The 15070-nt window shown below is 28.2% G+C and overlaps 1 protein-coding gene across 3 annotated transcripts in view; it reads right to left on the reverse strand.

Annotated features, from left to right (window-relative positions):
* The window catches only part of LOC136080547 (uncharacterized), an 18110-nt gene extending 4658 nt beyond the window's left edge, over positions 1-13452 (reverse strand). The window contains exons 1-3 of one of the 3 annotated variants that reach the window (XM_065797349.1): positions 13302-13452; positions 12729-12827; positions 12496-12620 (exon numbers count right to left, since the gene is read on the reverse strand). In XM_065797349.1, coding sequence (XP_065653421.1) covers positions 12505-12620; positions 12729-12827; positions 13302-13359 — 273 coding nt within the window. In that variant the 5' untranslated portion in view covers positions 13360-13452 and the 3' untranslated portion in view covers positions 12496-12504. Of the gene's footprint in view, positions 1-3036; positions 3194-12495; positions 12621-12728; positions 12828-13301 lie in introns of those variants that run through there. The other 2 variants (XM_065797350.1, XM_065797351.1) reach the window with 2 other exon arrangements.
* Positions 13453-15070: the final 1618 nt, after the last annotated feature.

Genomic DNA, 15070 nt, shown 5'->3' on the forward strand with positions numbered 1-15070 from the left:
GAAGAACTTGGGGGTGATACCAAATCTCCAAACATTGAATACCCATTTGTGTCTGAACTGTTGAATAAGTATGATGAACTGAAGGATAAGTTTGTGAATGGAACTGTAGAAATTCTTGATAAATCAGGGTGGAGAGACGATATGAAGTTTTTGTACCATTTAACAAGAGTGTTTAGGTTCTATGAAGAACAAAGAAACTTCCCTCTGATTCACTTTCAGAACATTCCTAATATGAGCAATGCCAGATGGAACTCAAGAGCCATTCTCGCCATTCTGGCGTTCATTCTTATGCCTGAAGCGAGAAAGAATTTGGAGAAGGTTTGCAGGTTCATTTCATATGAGTGGGCAGAACATTGGTTTAGTAGTCAAAAGTACAATGACAATGACTTCAAGAATTTATCTGATGTATTGAAGCCTTACAAAAAGGCATTGCAGTCATTCAAAAATCACTGGAAGAAAGAGCCATCCGTCATCGACATACCACGAAGTAATCAGATAGCTGAACGTGCAATCAAGGTGATGCAAGACCTGTATGCTTCCTGCAGAAAGAAAGACAAACTGCAACTTCGATTCATTCTAAGTAATAAGCGCTAGACTCTTTATGAGACGTGAGCATCATGTGACCCATGTACTAAACACAGTAGGCCTATAGACACAGACAGTTATGTATATTGTTGTACTAGACGCTTTGATACTGTTAATTTTGTAATACTTGTATAATTATATATCACATAATGTTTTTTGTTATATCACAGTACATGTTGCATAAATAAATAAAATAACAACTGGAGTATGACTCTTACAACATCTTCAGCCTTTAATATTCATTTACTGTACAAAAGTGTACCTATTGAAAATTCGATTTTTTGGTTTTGGGGTGACCTTTTTTCAAAATATGTCAAAATGAAACATCTATTCGTTCTTTTTACATAAAAGTTCATTGAATTACGATACAGGCCTAGTAGGTTGCAAAAAAGTCATATCCCTAATATATATATATATATATATATATATATATATATATATATATATATATATATATATATATATATATATATATCATTTGATCATTTGATATATATATATACACTGAGGCATATTCGTTTAGACGCATCAATTTTTTTCTCTTTGTCTTAATTTTTTTCTATGAATTGTCAACTGATATGCATGCAAGTTATTATCAAAATAATTGTTGTGTTGTGGGCTAATAAAAATCACAAAAAAATTTTTTCTATATGTCTTTATTAACATGAGAGTATGTTTGATATACAAAAGCACATTTTTTAATTGGAATATATCTATAGACGCAATCAGGTTAATAGCGGTAATTATTGATTTTTAATCACTTTTACACAAATAAATTGATAAATTTTAGTGTAATTTGATCTTTTGCTCTTCCAGTATCATTTTTATTGCATTTTACGAAATGCCTAAAGGAAAGTATTTGACAGATACTGAAAAAATACAAATTAATTTATATCGTGACTCAGAAATCTCACCAGCACTTTCTATACGAGAAATAGCAAGAAAAATTGGAAGATCTGACCATGTTGTACGAAACTACATTGCAAAAGGTGACAATTACGGTGTAAAAAAAGCAACAAACGGCAACAAAGTATTAACAAATTGGCAAACTAATTGAATTCGCTTTGAAGCAACCAAAAATAAATCGAATGCAACACAAATAAAGGATAAATTATTATTGCCTGTCACCAATAAACATGTTGCACATATTCTACGTACAAAACCAAACGTAAAGTGGAAGAAACCACACCAAAAACAAATGTTAAAAAAACACCATAAAATTGCTAGATTACAGTTTGCTAAAAACCATATGCATTGGACTCATGAGTGGCAAAACGTAATATTTTCAGATGAAAAAAGCTCAATTTAGATAGTCCGGACTCTTACAGTTGTTATTGGCATGATCTAAGAGGAATAAATGACCCACAAACAAAACAAAATTATGGAGGAGGAAGTTTAATGGTTTGGGGTAGATTTTCTTATTCAGGAAAAATGACTCTGTGTTGTGGTTTCCCTAAAATGAACTCGATAAAGTATACAGAAATGTTGGATGATGTTCTCATAACTTATATGAATGAAAACATGGACGATAATGCCATATTTCAGCAAGATAATGTTGCAATTCACATATCTAGGCATTCTATGAAATGGTTTAAAGACCACAACATCCCGATTCTCGAATGGCCAGCTTGTAGCCCGGACTTAAATCCAATCGAGAACGTGTGGGGAATGTTATTAAGAAAAGTTTATGACGCTAAAGCAGCCGGACACCAATTTAAAACTGTTACTGAGTTAAAGTGTAAAATCCTTGAAACATGGTCCGAGTTGGTTCAAACTACACTTCAACGACTAGTAGAGTCAATGAAAGGCAGAATTTTTTAGGTGATCCAGTGTAATGGAGGACATAGGCATTACTAATTTCCGTCTTTTAATGTCAAAAATATGACTGCGTCTATAGATATATTCCAATTAAAAAATGTACTTTTGTATGTCAAACATACTCTCATGTTAATAAATACACATAGAAAAGTTTTTTTGTGATTTTTATTAGCCCACAACACAACAATTATTTTGATAATAACTTGCATGCATATCAGTTGACATTTCAAAGAAAAAAATTAAGACAAAGAGAAAAAAATAGATGCGTCTAAACGAATATGCCTCAGTGTATATATATGTATATATATATCATTTGATAATTTGATATATATATATATATATATATATATATATATATATATATATATATATATATATATATATCATTTGATCATTTGATATATATATATATATATATATATATATATCATTTGATCATTTGATATATATATATATATATATATATATATATATATATATATCATTTGATCATTTGATATATATATATATATATATATATATATATATATATATATATATATATATATATATATATATATATATATATATATATATATATAAATTACTAAATTTTTTTATTTTAATTACTAAACAAGTTATTTTGTTACTTACTTCTGGCGTATGACAGCGCAACTAGCGCAACAATTAAAATTAAAGACGCTGACTTCATTTTTCAGAGTGCCTTTGGAAATGTTGAAAATTTGGTCCTTTCAAAGCAATGAAATTTAAGAACATTGCGTGACTTTTTCACACAGGTAAAATAAATAAGCTAAGAAATTTATTGTGTATATATTTATTTTAATTCCGAGAATATTGCAAAATATGACAAATTTTTTCAAAAGATAGTTAGAACCAAGCCCCTTTGACAGCAACATATTTGTTTAAAGTTTTTTAGATTATTTACCGTAAGGTTTTATTTTCAAAAGAAAACTTGCTGTATTTTACTTTGTTATATTGTAATGATACGGCAAAACTCGGGAGTTAAACTATCCTAATTAATAACAAAATTAAATAACAAGTAAATGCATAAAAGTTGCCTTTGCTATTTATTTAAAAATGCATCTTAGATTTAAAGAGGATATTTCTTAACGTTAGGAAAATTAGAATTTTGGTTTCTTCAAATATTCTCTTTACTGAACTCCCAAATCACTAATAATATATCTAATTAAAAAATGTCTAATAATTTGCTGTTAATAAACAATTATTGAGTTACACAAAAACCCAAAAAAAAAATGCTGAGTTAACATAAAAACATTTATCAACAATGTCGTCTCTTTGAATGTCGTCAATGTCGTCTCTTTGAATGTCGTCAATGTCGTCTCTTTGAATCGAACGAAATCGTCACTTGGTTGTTCCTAAAAACAAAATTTTCGGAAATAGACTAGCTGTTTCCAAAACTTTTTTTTTTAAATGCAAAAATGTTTCATACAATAAATGCTATTGGGGTCAGAACTATTGCAAATGTACATATAAAACTAATAATGCAAAAAGTAATATTCTTTTATTAAAATAAAATTAAATATAAATTTTGAAACTTTAAAAGTTTTCTACTGCAAAACAAGCAATTTAGATTTTGTCGGGCAAGTTCAAATCCAAAATAGTTATATATTTTATGATTAGAAACAAACTAGATATGTATTTTATGAGCTGAAACATCGTCACATAAGATTTCTAAGTTTCTATCGGACATTTGAAAATGTAGTAAAAATTTTAATTTTAATTTTTAATTTTTTAAAACGTTTTATCGATAATTTCAATAAACTTTAGGTCGTTTATGTTTCATGATTAAACTTTATTACATATATAACTTTTAAACTGTTTAGAATTTATTAGTTACAACATATTTGTACCATAAAAAAAGGACAAGTTTTGTAACATAAAAAAAAGCATTTATTTAAATCGCATGTTTTTTTAATGTTTCGTTTTTAAACTATTTCAAGCTAGCTTTAGACTGCACTTGCAATTTAAAACCTTTGAAACTTCTTAGAGAGTCACTTATTAGCAATAAATAAAACGAGAGTTAGTTTGTAAGAGGACATTGTTGACACTGTTGACACTGTTGACACTGTTGTTTTTAATTATTTTGCTATCAAAAACTCAAAAGTTGATATTGCTTCCTTTCGATTCTTGTGTTTATTTAACTTCAACTATTTTGATTTCTTAGTGTATTGGAAAATATCTATAAATAGAAATGACTCAAAAAATCAAAAAAGCTCAAAAGTTGAAAATATTAATTTTTTTTCTTTAGTTAGTTAATAGTTGGTTATCAATAAATTACCAATAACTTTATACTATTTCAATTAAATTTTAAAGTTGTTAAAAAAAAAAGGAATTCTACCCGATTATAAAAATGCAGGTGAAACAAAAAATATACGTGACTATTCTCACATACAAGACTTGAAGCTCCATTCGCGTTACGCTTTGGAATTTTTATGCTTTTTATTTTGTGTTTTCGTTTAATAAAAGTTTTTGATTATTTTGCTCAAGTTTTACAAGTTTTATATTTGATTTATATTATTTCAATTAAAAATGTTTAAAATATTTAAATAAAGATGGATAAGCACTCAATAATATGATTGTAGGCAAAACAATATATATATACATATATATATATATATATATATATATATATATATATATATATATATATATATATATATATATATATATATATATATATATATATATATATATATATATATATACGTGACTATACTCATATGCGATACGTAAAGTTCAACTCGTTATAAGCCTTCGTTACGCTCTCCTGGTGAATAAAAATGAGCAATTGCTTTTACTTAGTAATTGGTCAGCTTTGCGTGAATAAAAACTTTAGCAATTTTGCTCAAATTTTCATTGGCGTAAAGTTAAGACATTTACTCAGCAATTGCTCGACAATTATGCTAAAGTTTTTATTTACGTAAAGCTGACGAGTTACTAAGTAGAAGCAATTGCTCATTTTTATTCACCCGGCCGAATCTCTCAAACTATTTTGCTCAAGTTATATATTATTCTAAAAATTTCTTAAAAACTTATTATTGCTGTTGTTTTTATTACTGTCATTTTAAATATAATAGTTATTATTATCACCATTATTACTTTTATTATTATCAGGGCCGGATAAAGTTGTTTTTGGGCCTGGGGCTGTAAATATAGGAGAACTTAATGTGGCTCACCTAAAAATGCTGAGCGGAAGCGAAGTTAGAAGCCTGGGTGCATGGTGCCCTTATATAGAAGGGGCCTTCTGGCAACTCCCAGAAAAATATTTCAACTCGCGTTTATAAAAAGAACACAACCTAGCTATGTTTTTAGAGCGTTGTTTTAGCATTTTTATCATTTTACCAAACAGTTAGGTACGGCTTTACCCATATATAATTCGCCCAGACACCCATACATATGTGAACCGACAGAAAGTCTTGTATCTTGACTTTTAAAAAGTAACTGTTGAGCAATAGAAATATATCTATTCGGACAGTGGAGTCTGTACATCACATTGACAACGTGATAATTTAATAAAAGGAAGTAAACACAAATGAAAAAAATAACAGAAAAAGTAAGAGTAAAATAAAGTAAAAAAATATTTTAAAATCACAAATACTAATTCTATAACTCAACGTTTATTCCTGTGCACTGACAAATTCATAACACATTATTGTTCTATTATGTGAATATTGTTTTAATATGTTTTCCAGGAGATAGATTATTGTGCCGTGACAATCTAGCAAACAGAGAAGTAAACTACATGCAGGTAGGATTGAAAGTTCGTGTTTTTTAAAAGGAATGACATAAGTAAACTAAATTGGAAATTAAAAAAAAATAAAAACGTTAATAAGGGGGCAAAAATACCAAACAAACTACCTATAAATATTTATTTAATTTTGAGAAAAGACATTGTTAGTGGAATTTTAAATTTTTAGTTATAGGCATTTAAAAATTGTGTCACGTAAGGAACGATAGGTTCCTTCCGTGACACAAGTTTCAATGGCTATAACAAAAAGTATATTATTCCACATGCAATATCTTTACTTGAAACTAAGTAGGTTTTTATAGCTTGCATGTTAGGTATTATTGTCTCCTTCTCAACGTTTTTATTTTTTTTTAATTTTCAATTTAGTTTATAAAGGTTTCTGATTCCTTTTGAAAAAAAAAACCGCCCATGTATGCCCTGTATACAGTCAATATTAAAAAAGCACAAATAACAATATTTATGAAGTATTGGAATACGATTCAGCAATATAAACAACCATATATCATTTTTAGTATGGTTGATGGTGTAAAATAATTTGTTGCAGCTAGAATAACAAAAAAATCACAATAAATTTCAGAATAATTGTGCTACTTCATAATAAATGTATTGTTTACTTAATCGATTAATATTAAAATAGTTTTTTATATATTGACGTTTCTGGTATTTTATTAGACAAACTTCTTGATCACGTGCACAAGTCCCACGGCCACCTCTACATCGTCGGCCCTGTTTCTTCAGTACAGTTTTTGTAACTATCAAATTATTTTTAACTACAAAGGTGCACATTTTTAGATCAACATAATCAGTTTATTGGGCAGTGATGTTATGGCAAACAGAAAAGTAAAGTGAATAACTTCATCATCACAATTGTTCAATGTTTCTCATATATACATATTTCGCGAAAAATGATCACTTATACCATATTTACTATCACTATTTATAGAATGAGATAAGGTAGACATGTAAGTGATTTTAAAACCACCACCAAACGATTTCATTAAGATGTAGAGGCAGAAAAAAAATTTATTTACAAAGTCAAAAAACGCTGCAACCTCGTAATAATATCCTGTCGCACATATAAAAACATTTATAGAAATAATATTAAAACAGTGAATTTTAAAAATGTAAAATAGCAACTATATAAATATACTTATCGCGTTTTTATTATAGATGTTTCATAAAAACGATTCTCTTGTTGAATTTAAAACTGACGTACGAATCCAACTGGTTCGAATTAAAAACTGGTTGCGGTTCGAATAAATGGATTGTTTTAAGAAAAGCATATTTGAAGGGCACAGGGGAAAAAGCAGACAAGTCACATTTTGCAAGTTTTGAGAAAACTTATTTTAAAATTTCAAACACTCTTCAATGAATTAAGCTACAGAATACAAAGTTGAGATTCAGCATACAGCAAGGCGAACCAATATCATTCCTATAAATGATAAAGTTTGTATGTTTTTTTAATGACCGATGGGATTTAAACCAAAAAAATCACATATGAGGTTTTGTGACATGTCTGCTTTTTTCCCTGAAACCAAGACATTCCAAAATAGGCTAAGTTTAATTCTACAGATATATTTATAATGATATGGGATGCTTAAACAATGACATTAGAACTTAGAAGCCTTATAAATCAATCTTTATAAATAAAAAAAATTCTATATAAATCAACCAAAGTGAGACATTTTTTGTGATTTACAGAAAGCTTAATTTCATGACAACTGCACAACATACACAAACGGCACACAAGAACAAAGTAGGAAAAATAAAACAAGCTACAGTTGCAATGTTTTAATTAAACAAAGAATTCAACATAACCAATTCAATCCTCATTGTCCGACAAATCACTGAGTTCGTGACCTAGGTTAGCTCTAGCAGTGTCTGATCAACAATGAGGAAGATTGATCGAAGAACTGATGATTTGTAGGGCTGCGAAACCCTTTCAATACTTGAAGGTCGTTATACTTTTTTTAACTGATGGGCAGAGGACCATTTTCATACAACTTGGTAAGGACAGACTGTAGCTACTTCTACCCACGCTGAGTCCCTGTTTTTTTTAGTACAGCATACACAAACGCACCATTCCAAGAATCCCTGTAGAGGACATGCAATGGACGAGGGTCCAAAATGTGAATTTCCCTGACTGGGCGTGTTTTTATAGGGTATGCGGCTTTAAAAGAAGATCTTAAGTACTTTTTGTAGGCGAAGAATATGTCCTGTGCAGCCCAAATGACCGTGAAAGGTGTTGGACGTGATCGGGCAGTTGCAAATTCTGCTAACCAGTCCTCTGGCAAGTCTAAATTCTTTGCTATGTTGACGTTGCTAAAGTCTCTATCGCACTCTATGTAGGAGTGGCCCTTATCGGAAAGGTGATTTTCACTAACTTGAATCTCTTGCGCTCATGTACCTGATTGTATAAGAACCTTATCAATGTGTAGTTTTTATTTTGTCTACTGCACCCATTGCAGAAGAAACTGATTTTGTCCACGGCTTCAGAAATTTGGCTGCGGATGAAGTCAGCAAGAAGTAAACAAAAGTAGTCTGCACCCTTTTTTGCTACTGTTTCATCATATGTATACATATACACTTCATTAGTTGACAATACATGGATTACAAACGTATACAGGCTAAGCTGCCTGCAATAGTAAACGTCATTGGTGGACTTGTTTGGCACTGATAGGTTTTTGGCGAAGTCAAAGCGGATTGTTTCAAACTTGTCACATTTTCTTGCCATTTCCTTAGCTGCAGCTTTCCTGTCGTAGAATGTACGGGCCTTGTGTTTGTACAGCTCATGGTTTGTTGATAGTTCAGTTTTTTTGCTATTTATACCACAAACATCTCTGCCATTGCTCTTGGTGTCGGCGATGTCACCATCCACATGCTACAACTTCACGATGAATTTGTCACGTGTAGAACAAGTGTCCTTCCGTGGGTAACCAAATCCAATGTCGAATTTCGTGTTAAACAGTGTCCTGTAGGATTCACAGCTAACCTGCGAAAAAAAAAAAGAAGGAAATGAAGAAAAAAAAATTAATATTACATTATCAGGGCATAAAATTAGTCAAGGACTATCGATCGCTTTAATTCTAAAAAAAGAATAGCTTGAGTTGAAACGCTAAGCCTAATGCTGAGTAATTGAAACATGCGTGTGATAGATTGATTAGATTGAAAAAAAAGTCTCATAACTTTTAATGATTTATACGCTGACATTGTACCATGCTATAAGAGACGAAATTGATGGATATCAATGTACATGCACAAGGGTTGTTCACGGAGTTTTAAACGTTTTATAGATTGATTAGCTTTGAAAAAAAGGTGTTGATTTTCTAAAACGAGGCAATAGAAGAAGAATTTGAGTTACCTGATCAGTGTTAAAAGATTCTAGATTGTCAACTTCGATTCATTTTTATAAATTTATACATTTATTGTGTCATTTATTAGTCTTTAAAATATCTAATTAAAATTAATTATATCTTATTTATTTGTTAGTAATCTTTAAATAATGTTAAAAATAAAAGAATTAAATTAATTCAAATATTTTGGTGTATAGTGTGCTTTATATAAACTTACATTTTTTGGCTAGTAAAATTTTGTAATAATATGCCCTGATAATATAAATAAATTAAATTAAAATAAAATAAAAAAAGACAAATCCAACAGATGTTGTGATAAATTTGATATGTAAATTTAGCTGCAAGTAAAAATTAGTATTCGTGCATGCATTTATAGCAGCTTCAAAATAACCTCTATTTGACTATCACTGACATAAAAACATACACAAACCTTGGTTACAGGGTGAACATCTGATGCATTTTAGCAACATTCAAGGTATCTGGAAGGCACAACTTTCTAGTACATAGTGACTGTGTCTGCATCGGAAAGATGATATGTGGCCACACGCCAATGTTACTGTTTTATCTGTCAATTTGTGTAGCCTGTTTTTATGCTTTCCTCTTCCATCTTGTGGTGCATGACCTGCGAGGAAAATATCCACAAATCAGCAATCCAATCAACATCAAATTAAAAGCACTAATACTAATTCCAACTCACCTATTAACGACATTGCTTTGCGGACTGTTTCTACACGGTTTTTTGTGGTGCTGAAGAGCGAGAAAAAAGCTTTCGCACACACTACCACTGGTTCCACTGGGGTTCCTGTGGATACTTTTACGACATACTTTATGCGCATCTCTTTAGATTTGTATGAATCTTCGTCTGCACCTTTCCTACACCTATGTTATTTTTATAGGGAAAACTACTACCATTGTAGACAGATAAGCATCTTTGCTGTCTTTGCTTGAGTATGAGTTGAAGCCCTCAATAAGTGATTGTCTTGCAGCTTCATCTATCTGTTCAAAACATTTTAGACGACTACATTTGCAGTCCTTACCTAAAGTGTGATTTTTTATGCGTTTAATCTTTGCTGCATCTTTTTTCCTCCCCTTACTTTTTCGCTTTCGAAGCATTTTAGTCACAACTTGACTGTCAAAGCAATCCACCATTTTGCACGCACTTTGTTGTTATGTCAAAGCTAAACGCTGATTGGCTGACCTAGTAATGTGAATCAACACCACATGACTCACCGGGGACATGTCTACTTTTTCCCCTGTAGATTTTGGACATGCCTGGTTTTTCCCCAGATCGTTTTATTTTTAAATGCTAAATACTTAAGACTTTGCTGGTTTTTCGGTTCGACAACATAATAGGATATAACTTTGCGTCGGGCTCTACGTACCAAGGAAAAAAACTCAATATACGAAATTTTTGATGTCTGCTTTTTCCCCTGTGCCCTTCATTTACTTGCAACTAGTTGCGAAAGACGATAATGTTAGGCAAAAAAAAAATTCTTTGTTATTTGCCAAGAACTTTGATAAAACATTTTTTATCTATTTATAGAATTTATATATCAACACTTACACTAATTTTAATTATATTTTTCAATTTTTTTTTCTATAGCATTAAAGAAAACGGTTGTTTTAGCTTAATCTAAACGTTAAGCACATATGCAACAGCTGAAATGTTATTTTTTTTGATTTTCAGTATTAAATATTTTTATACATATAGAGTTCATCTCTATCAGTCTAAGGAGTATGGATGAACTTTGCAATGCTCTACAGTGCTACAATGTAGTTTCAACAATGGGGAGCAAATGGTTCGTTTTAAGTAGCCATTGTTTTTGTTTGACCTTCAGCATACCTCTTAGTAATTTTAATGAGGTCTCTCATTTGAGTCTCCTGAAAAAAAAGAAAAAAGAGTTTATATAAAATCTAAATTTACACTTTATTAACAAATTTTAATGATATTGTGTATGTATATATAAAAACAACGTTTTGTGCTGCACGTTTTTTTTAATAATCATATGAAATTTTCGAAACCGGTTCGGACATACTCATGCAATTATTTAAAAGGTTTAAATTTTAAAAAAACATTTAAAATTTTAATTAATTTTTTTTTTAACTATTTAAAAGGTTAATCAAGGCTCAACAATTTGCTTCTCTATGCTTTATCTATGCTATCTATGCTTATTTTTCATATATTAATGCATTTTATTGTGAATCCGTATTCTTTTAATATAACACTAGGTATCAAGTATATATAATGCATATGATAAATATATTCCAGTATGCATTTAAAATTATTATTTCAAAATAAATATTTTTAATATAACTAATAATATTTATGTATTTAAATCACGTCTTCAATAAAAAATTTATTAAATGATATTTGGTATATTAACTATATTAACTTTTATTTTTGTAAAGTTGTAAATTTTTGTAAAGTAACCAGTTGTAATAACAAATTAAGGAAACTAAGAACATTAAACCTTTTTTGGTCTCCAAAAAAATCTTTTTACATTACCCAAGCATATTTATAATACTAAATGACTTTAAGCTTACAGCAAATATAAGGATTTTATTTTATTTTTTTAATTATGATTTAATAATTATAATGATAAAAAGCTAATTTTTTATATATAAATAAAAAACAATATTCTATTATTGTTTTTTTATGTATTTGCATATATAAATGTGCTTTTATTCAAGTTTTATTAAATTTAATTTACGATACTTGTTGTATTTATTTTTTGAATTTTTTAGCGGCTCTTGGTGTAAGAACCTCCTTAATCTTTTACGAATATCTGGTATTAAAATATTTTTTATGCATATCTAACAAACTTTATACCAGGAAGTAATAAATACAAGAACAACAAAAAACTACTTTTATTGATTTGGATTTTATGAAAAAAATGTCACAAAATTGTTAACTAATTTCACTTCAATTTAAAATCTTTAACTAACTTCTTTCGTTTTATTTTCCACTCATTTTTGCTATTACTTTTTGCCGGTTTGGTAAGCTTTTATTATATGTGGTATATATGGAACTACCTGTCTGATACGGATTCGACGGAATGCTCGGCGCCATCTTCGTGCTCTTGGATCGCTAACTTCTGCAAAATAGTAATTTTAAAAGCTTATATATATATATATATATATATATATATATATATATATATATATATATATATATATATTTTTATATAAAAAATATATATCACCTTGAGCATTGTCATCTAACTCATCGTTTTCCTCTTCAAGATCGTCTAAAATTTCATTTTCAACTTCATTTCTGATTTCTTCTTTTATATCTTCATAGCCTACAGATAAATTAGGTACCAAAATTTTTAAATAATTATAAAAACCCGTAAACGATATATATCTGTGCGTGTGTTTTATTTATATATATATATATATATATATATATATATATATATATATATATATATATATATATATATATATATATATATATATATATATATATATATATATATATAGATATATATATATATATATATATATAGATATATATATATATATATATATATCCCAGTGGTCACACAACGTTGAAATAACGTTGATTTAGTTGATTGACGTTGATCAACGTTATTTCAACGTTATTCCAACGTCGTGTGCCCGCTGGGATATATATATATATATATATATATATATATATATATATATATATATATATATATATATATATATATATATATATATATATATATATATCATTCTTATTACTAAATTTTTTTTGTTTTATTTACTAAAAAAGTTATTTTGTCACTTACTTCTGGCGTATGTCAGCGCAACTATCGCCACAAATAAAATTAAAGACGCTGACCTCATTTTACCGACTGCCTTTAGAAATAATGAAAACTTGGCCCTTTTTAAGCAAAGGAGTTCAAAAACATCATGTGATTTTTGTACAAAGGTTAAATAAATAAACAAAGAAACTCCTATATTTTAATCCTTCTTTGGAGAATATTACAAGTATGAAAAATTCTTCCAAAAATTGGTTAGAACCAAGCTCTTACAAAATGCCAGACTGGTTTAAAATTTTTTTTAAATATTTACTTTATAATTTTATTTTAAAAAAAATATTTGTTGTATTTTACTTTGTTGAATAGTAATGCAACGTTTAGATTTGTGGGTAAGACAATTTGATAACAAAATTAAATAAGTATGCAATAAAATTTGCATTTGTTACTTACTTAATTTTGCATTTTGGGTTGTAAATTTGTAATGGATTATAAAAAGAATATTTCATAACGTTAAAAAAAATTAAAATTTTAGGTTCTCCTGAAATTCTTTTTACTGACTTCCATTCTGGAAGTCAGTAAAAAGAATTTGATTTGATAAATTATAGTGGTTCTCACTATAATATCTAATCAAAAAGTCAAGCAGTCATTTTAGTTTTTAATTTTAGTAATTTTTTATTCAAAAAAAATCATTTTAGTAATTTTTATTTTAAAAATAATCATTTTAGAAATTTTTAATTTAAAAATAATCATTTTAGTAATTTTTTTAATCAAAAATCACACAGTCAGTCTTTAGTAAACAACGAGATAAATTCTTCCGTAGAGTTTCTTAGTTTTCTAAAAATTTGCCGTTAACTTTAATATTTATAGCAATTTAGTTTCCATTCAAAAACTCAAAAAAAATTGTGCTATAGTTAATATTAAATTATTTATCAATAATATCGTCTCTTTAGATTGAACTAGTCTATTTTCAAAATATTTGGTTTTTAGATAGATTAGCCAAAATGCGACATAAAATAAATGCCATCGGGTACAATGGTATTATATTTGTACATAAAAAACTAATATCGTAATAAGTAATTTTCCTATTTTTGAAAAGAAAGTAAATATAGAGTTTGAAGAAACAGGTTAGTTTTGATCTAAAGGGAAGATATACATTTTATGAGCCAAAAAATTTTTGTATAAATTTATAAGATTTTATCATGCATTTACATAGTAAAAATTTAACTTTAAATTTTTAATCGTTAAAACATTATACTGTTTATGTAAATAAACTTCATATCGTTTATGTTTCATTATTAAACTTTCTTATTATAATTATCAGACTTTATTATTATATTTATTACTTATTTAACTAAATTAAATGTTTAATGCTTTTAGCGTATTTGTAAATTTATAATATTATTTGTTGTTTCCATCATTGGTTACAATAATTTTGTAACATAAAAAAATCTCATGTGACGTTGTTTTTTTAATAAACCTCCACTTTTTTAAGCGAAGCTTTAAGAGTGCACGTTCAGTTTAAAATTGTTTAAATTTAATAAAGTCACTTATTAGAAAGAGTGTTAGTCAAAAAGAAGACCCTGCTGTTTTCAAATATTTTTCTGTCAAAAACTTGAATTTGATATCACTTAATATCACTTTATTTACTGTTGCTTATTTACAAAACTACTTTTGGTTTTATGTCAATTAGAAAATATCTATAAAAAAAAAGAACCAGAAAAATAAATAATATCAATCAGGTGCAAAAATTTTAATTTTAATTTTTTTCTTTATTAAGGAATAGTTGGTGAATATTG

Source organism: Hydra vulgaris, chromosome 05, assembly GCF_038396675.1.
Source record: "Hydra vulgaris chromosome 05, alternate assembly HydraT2T_AEP".
NCBI lineage: Eukaryota > Metazoa > Cnidaria > Hydrozoa > Anthoathecata > Hydridae > Hydra > Hydra vulgaris.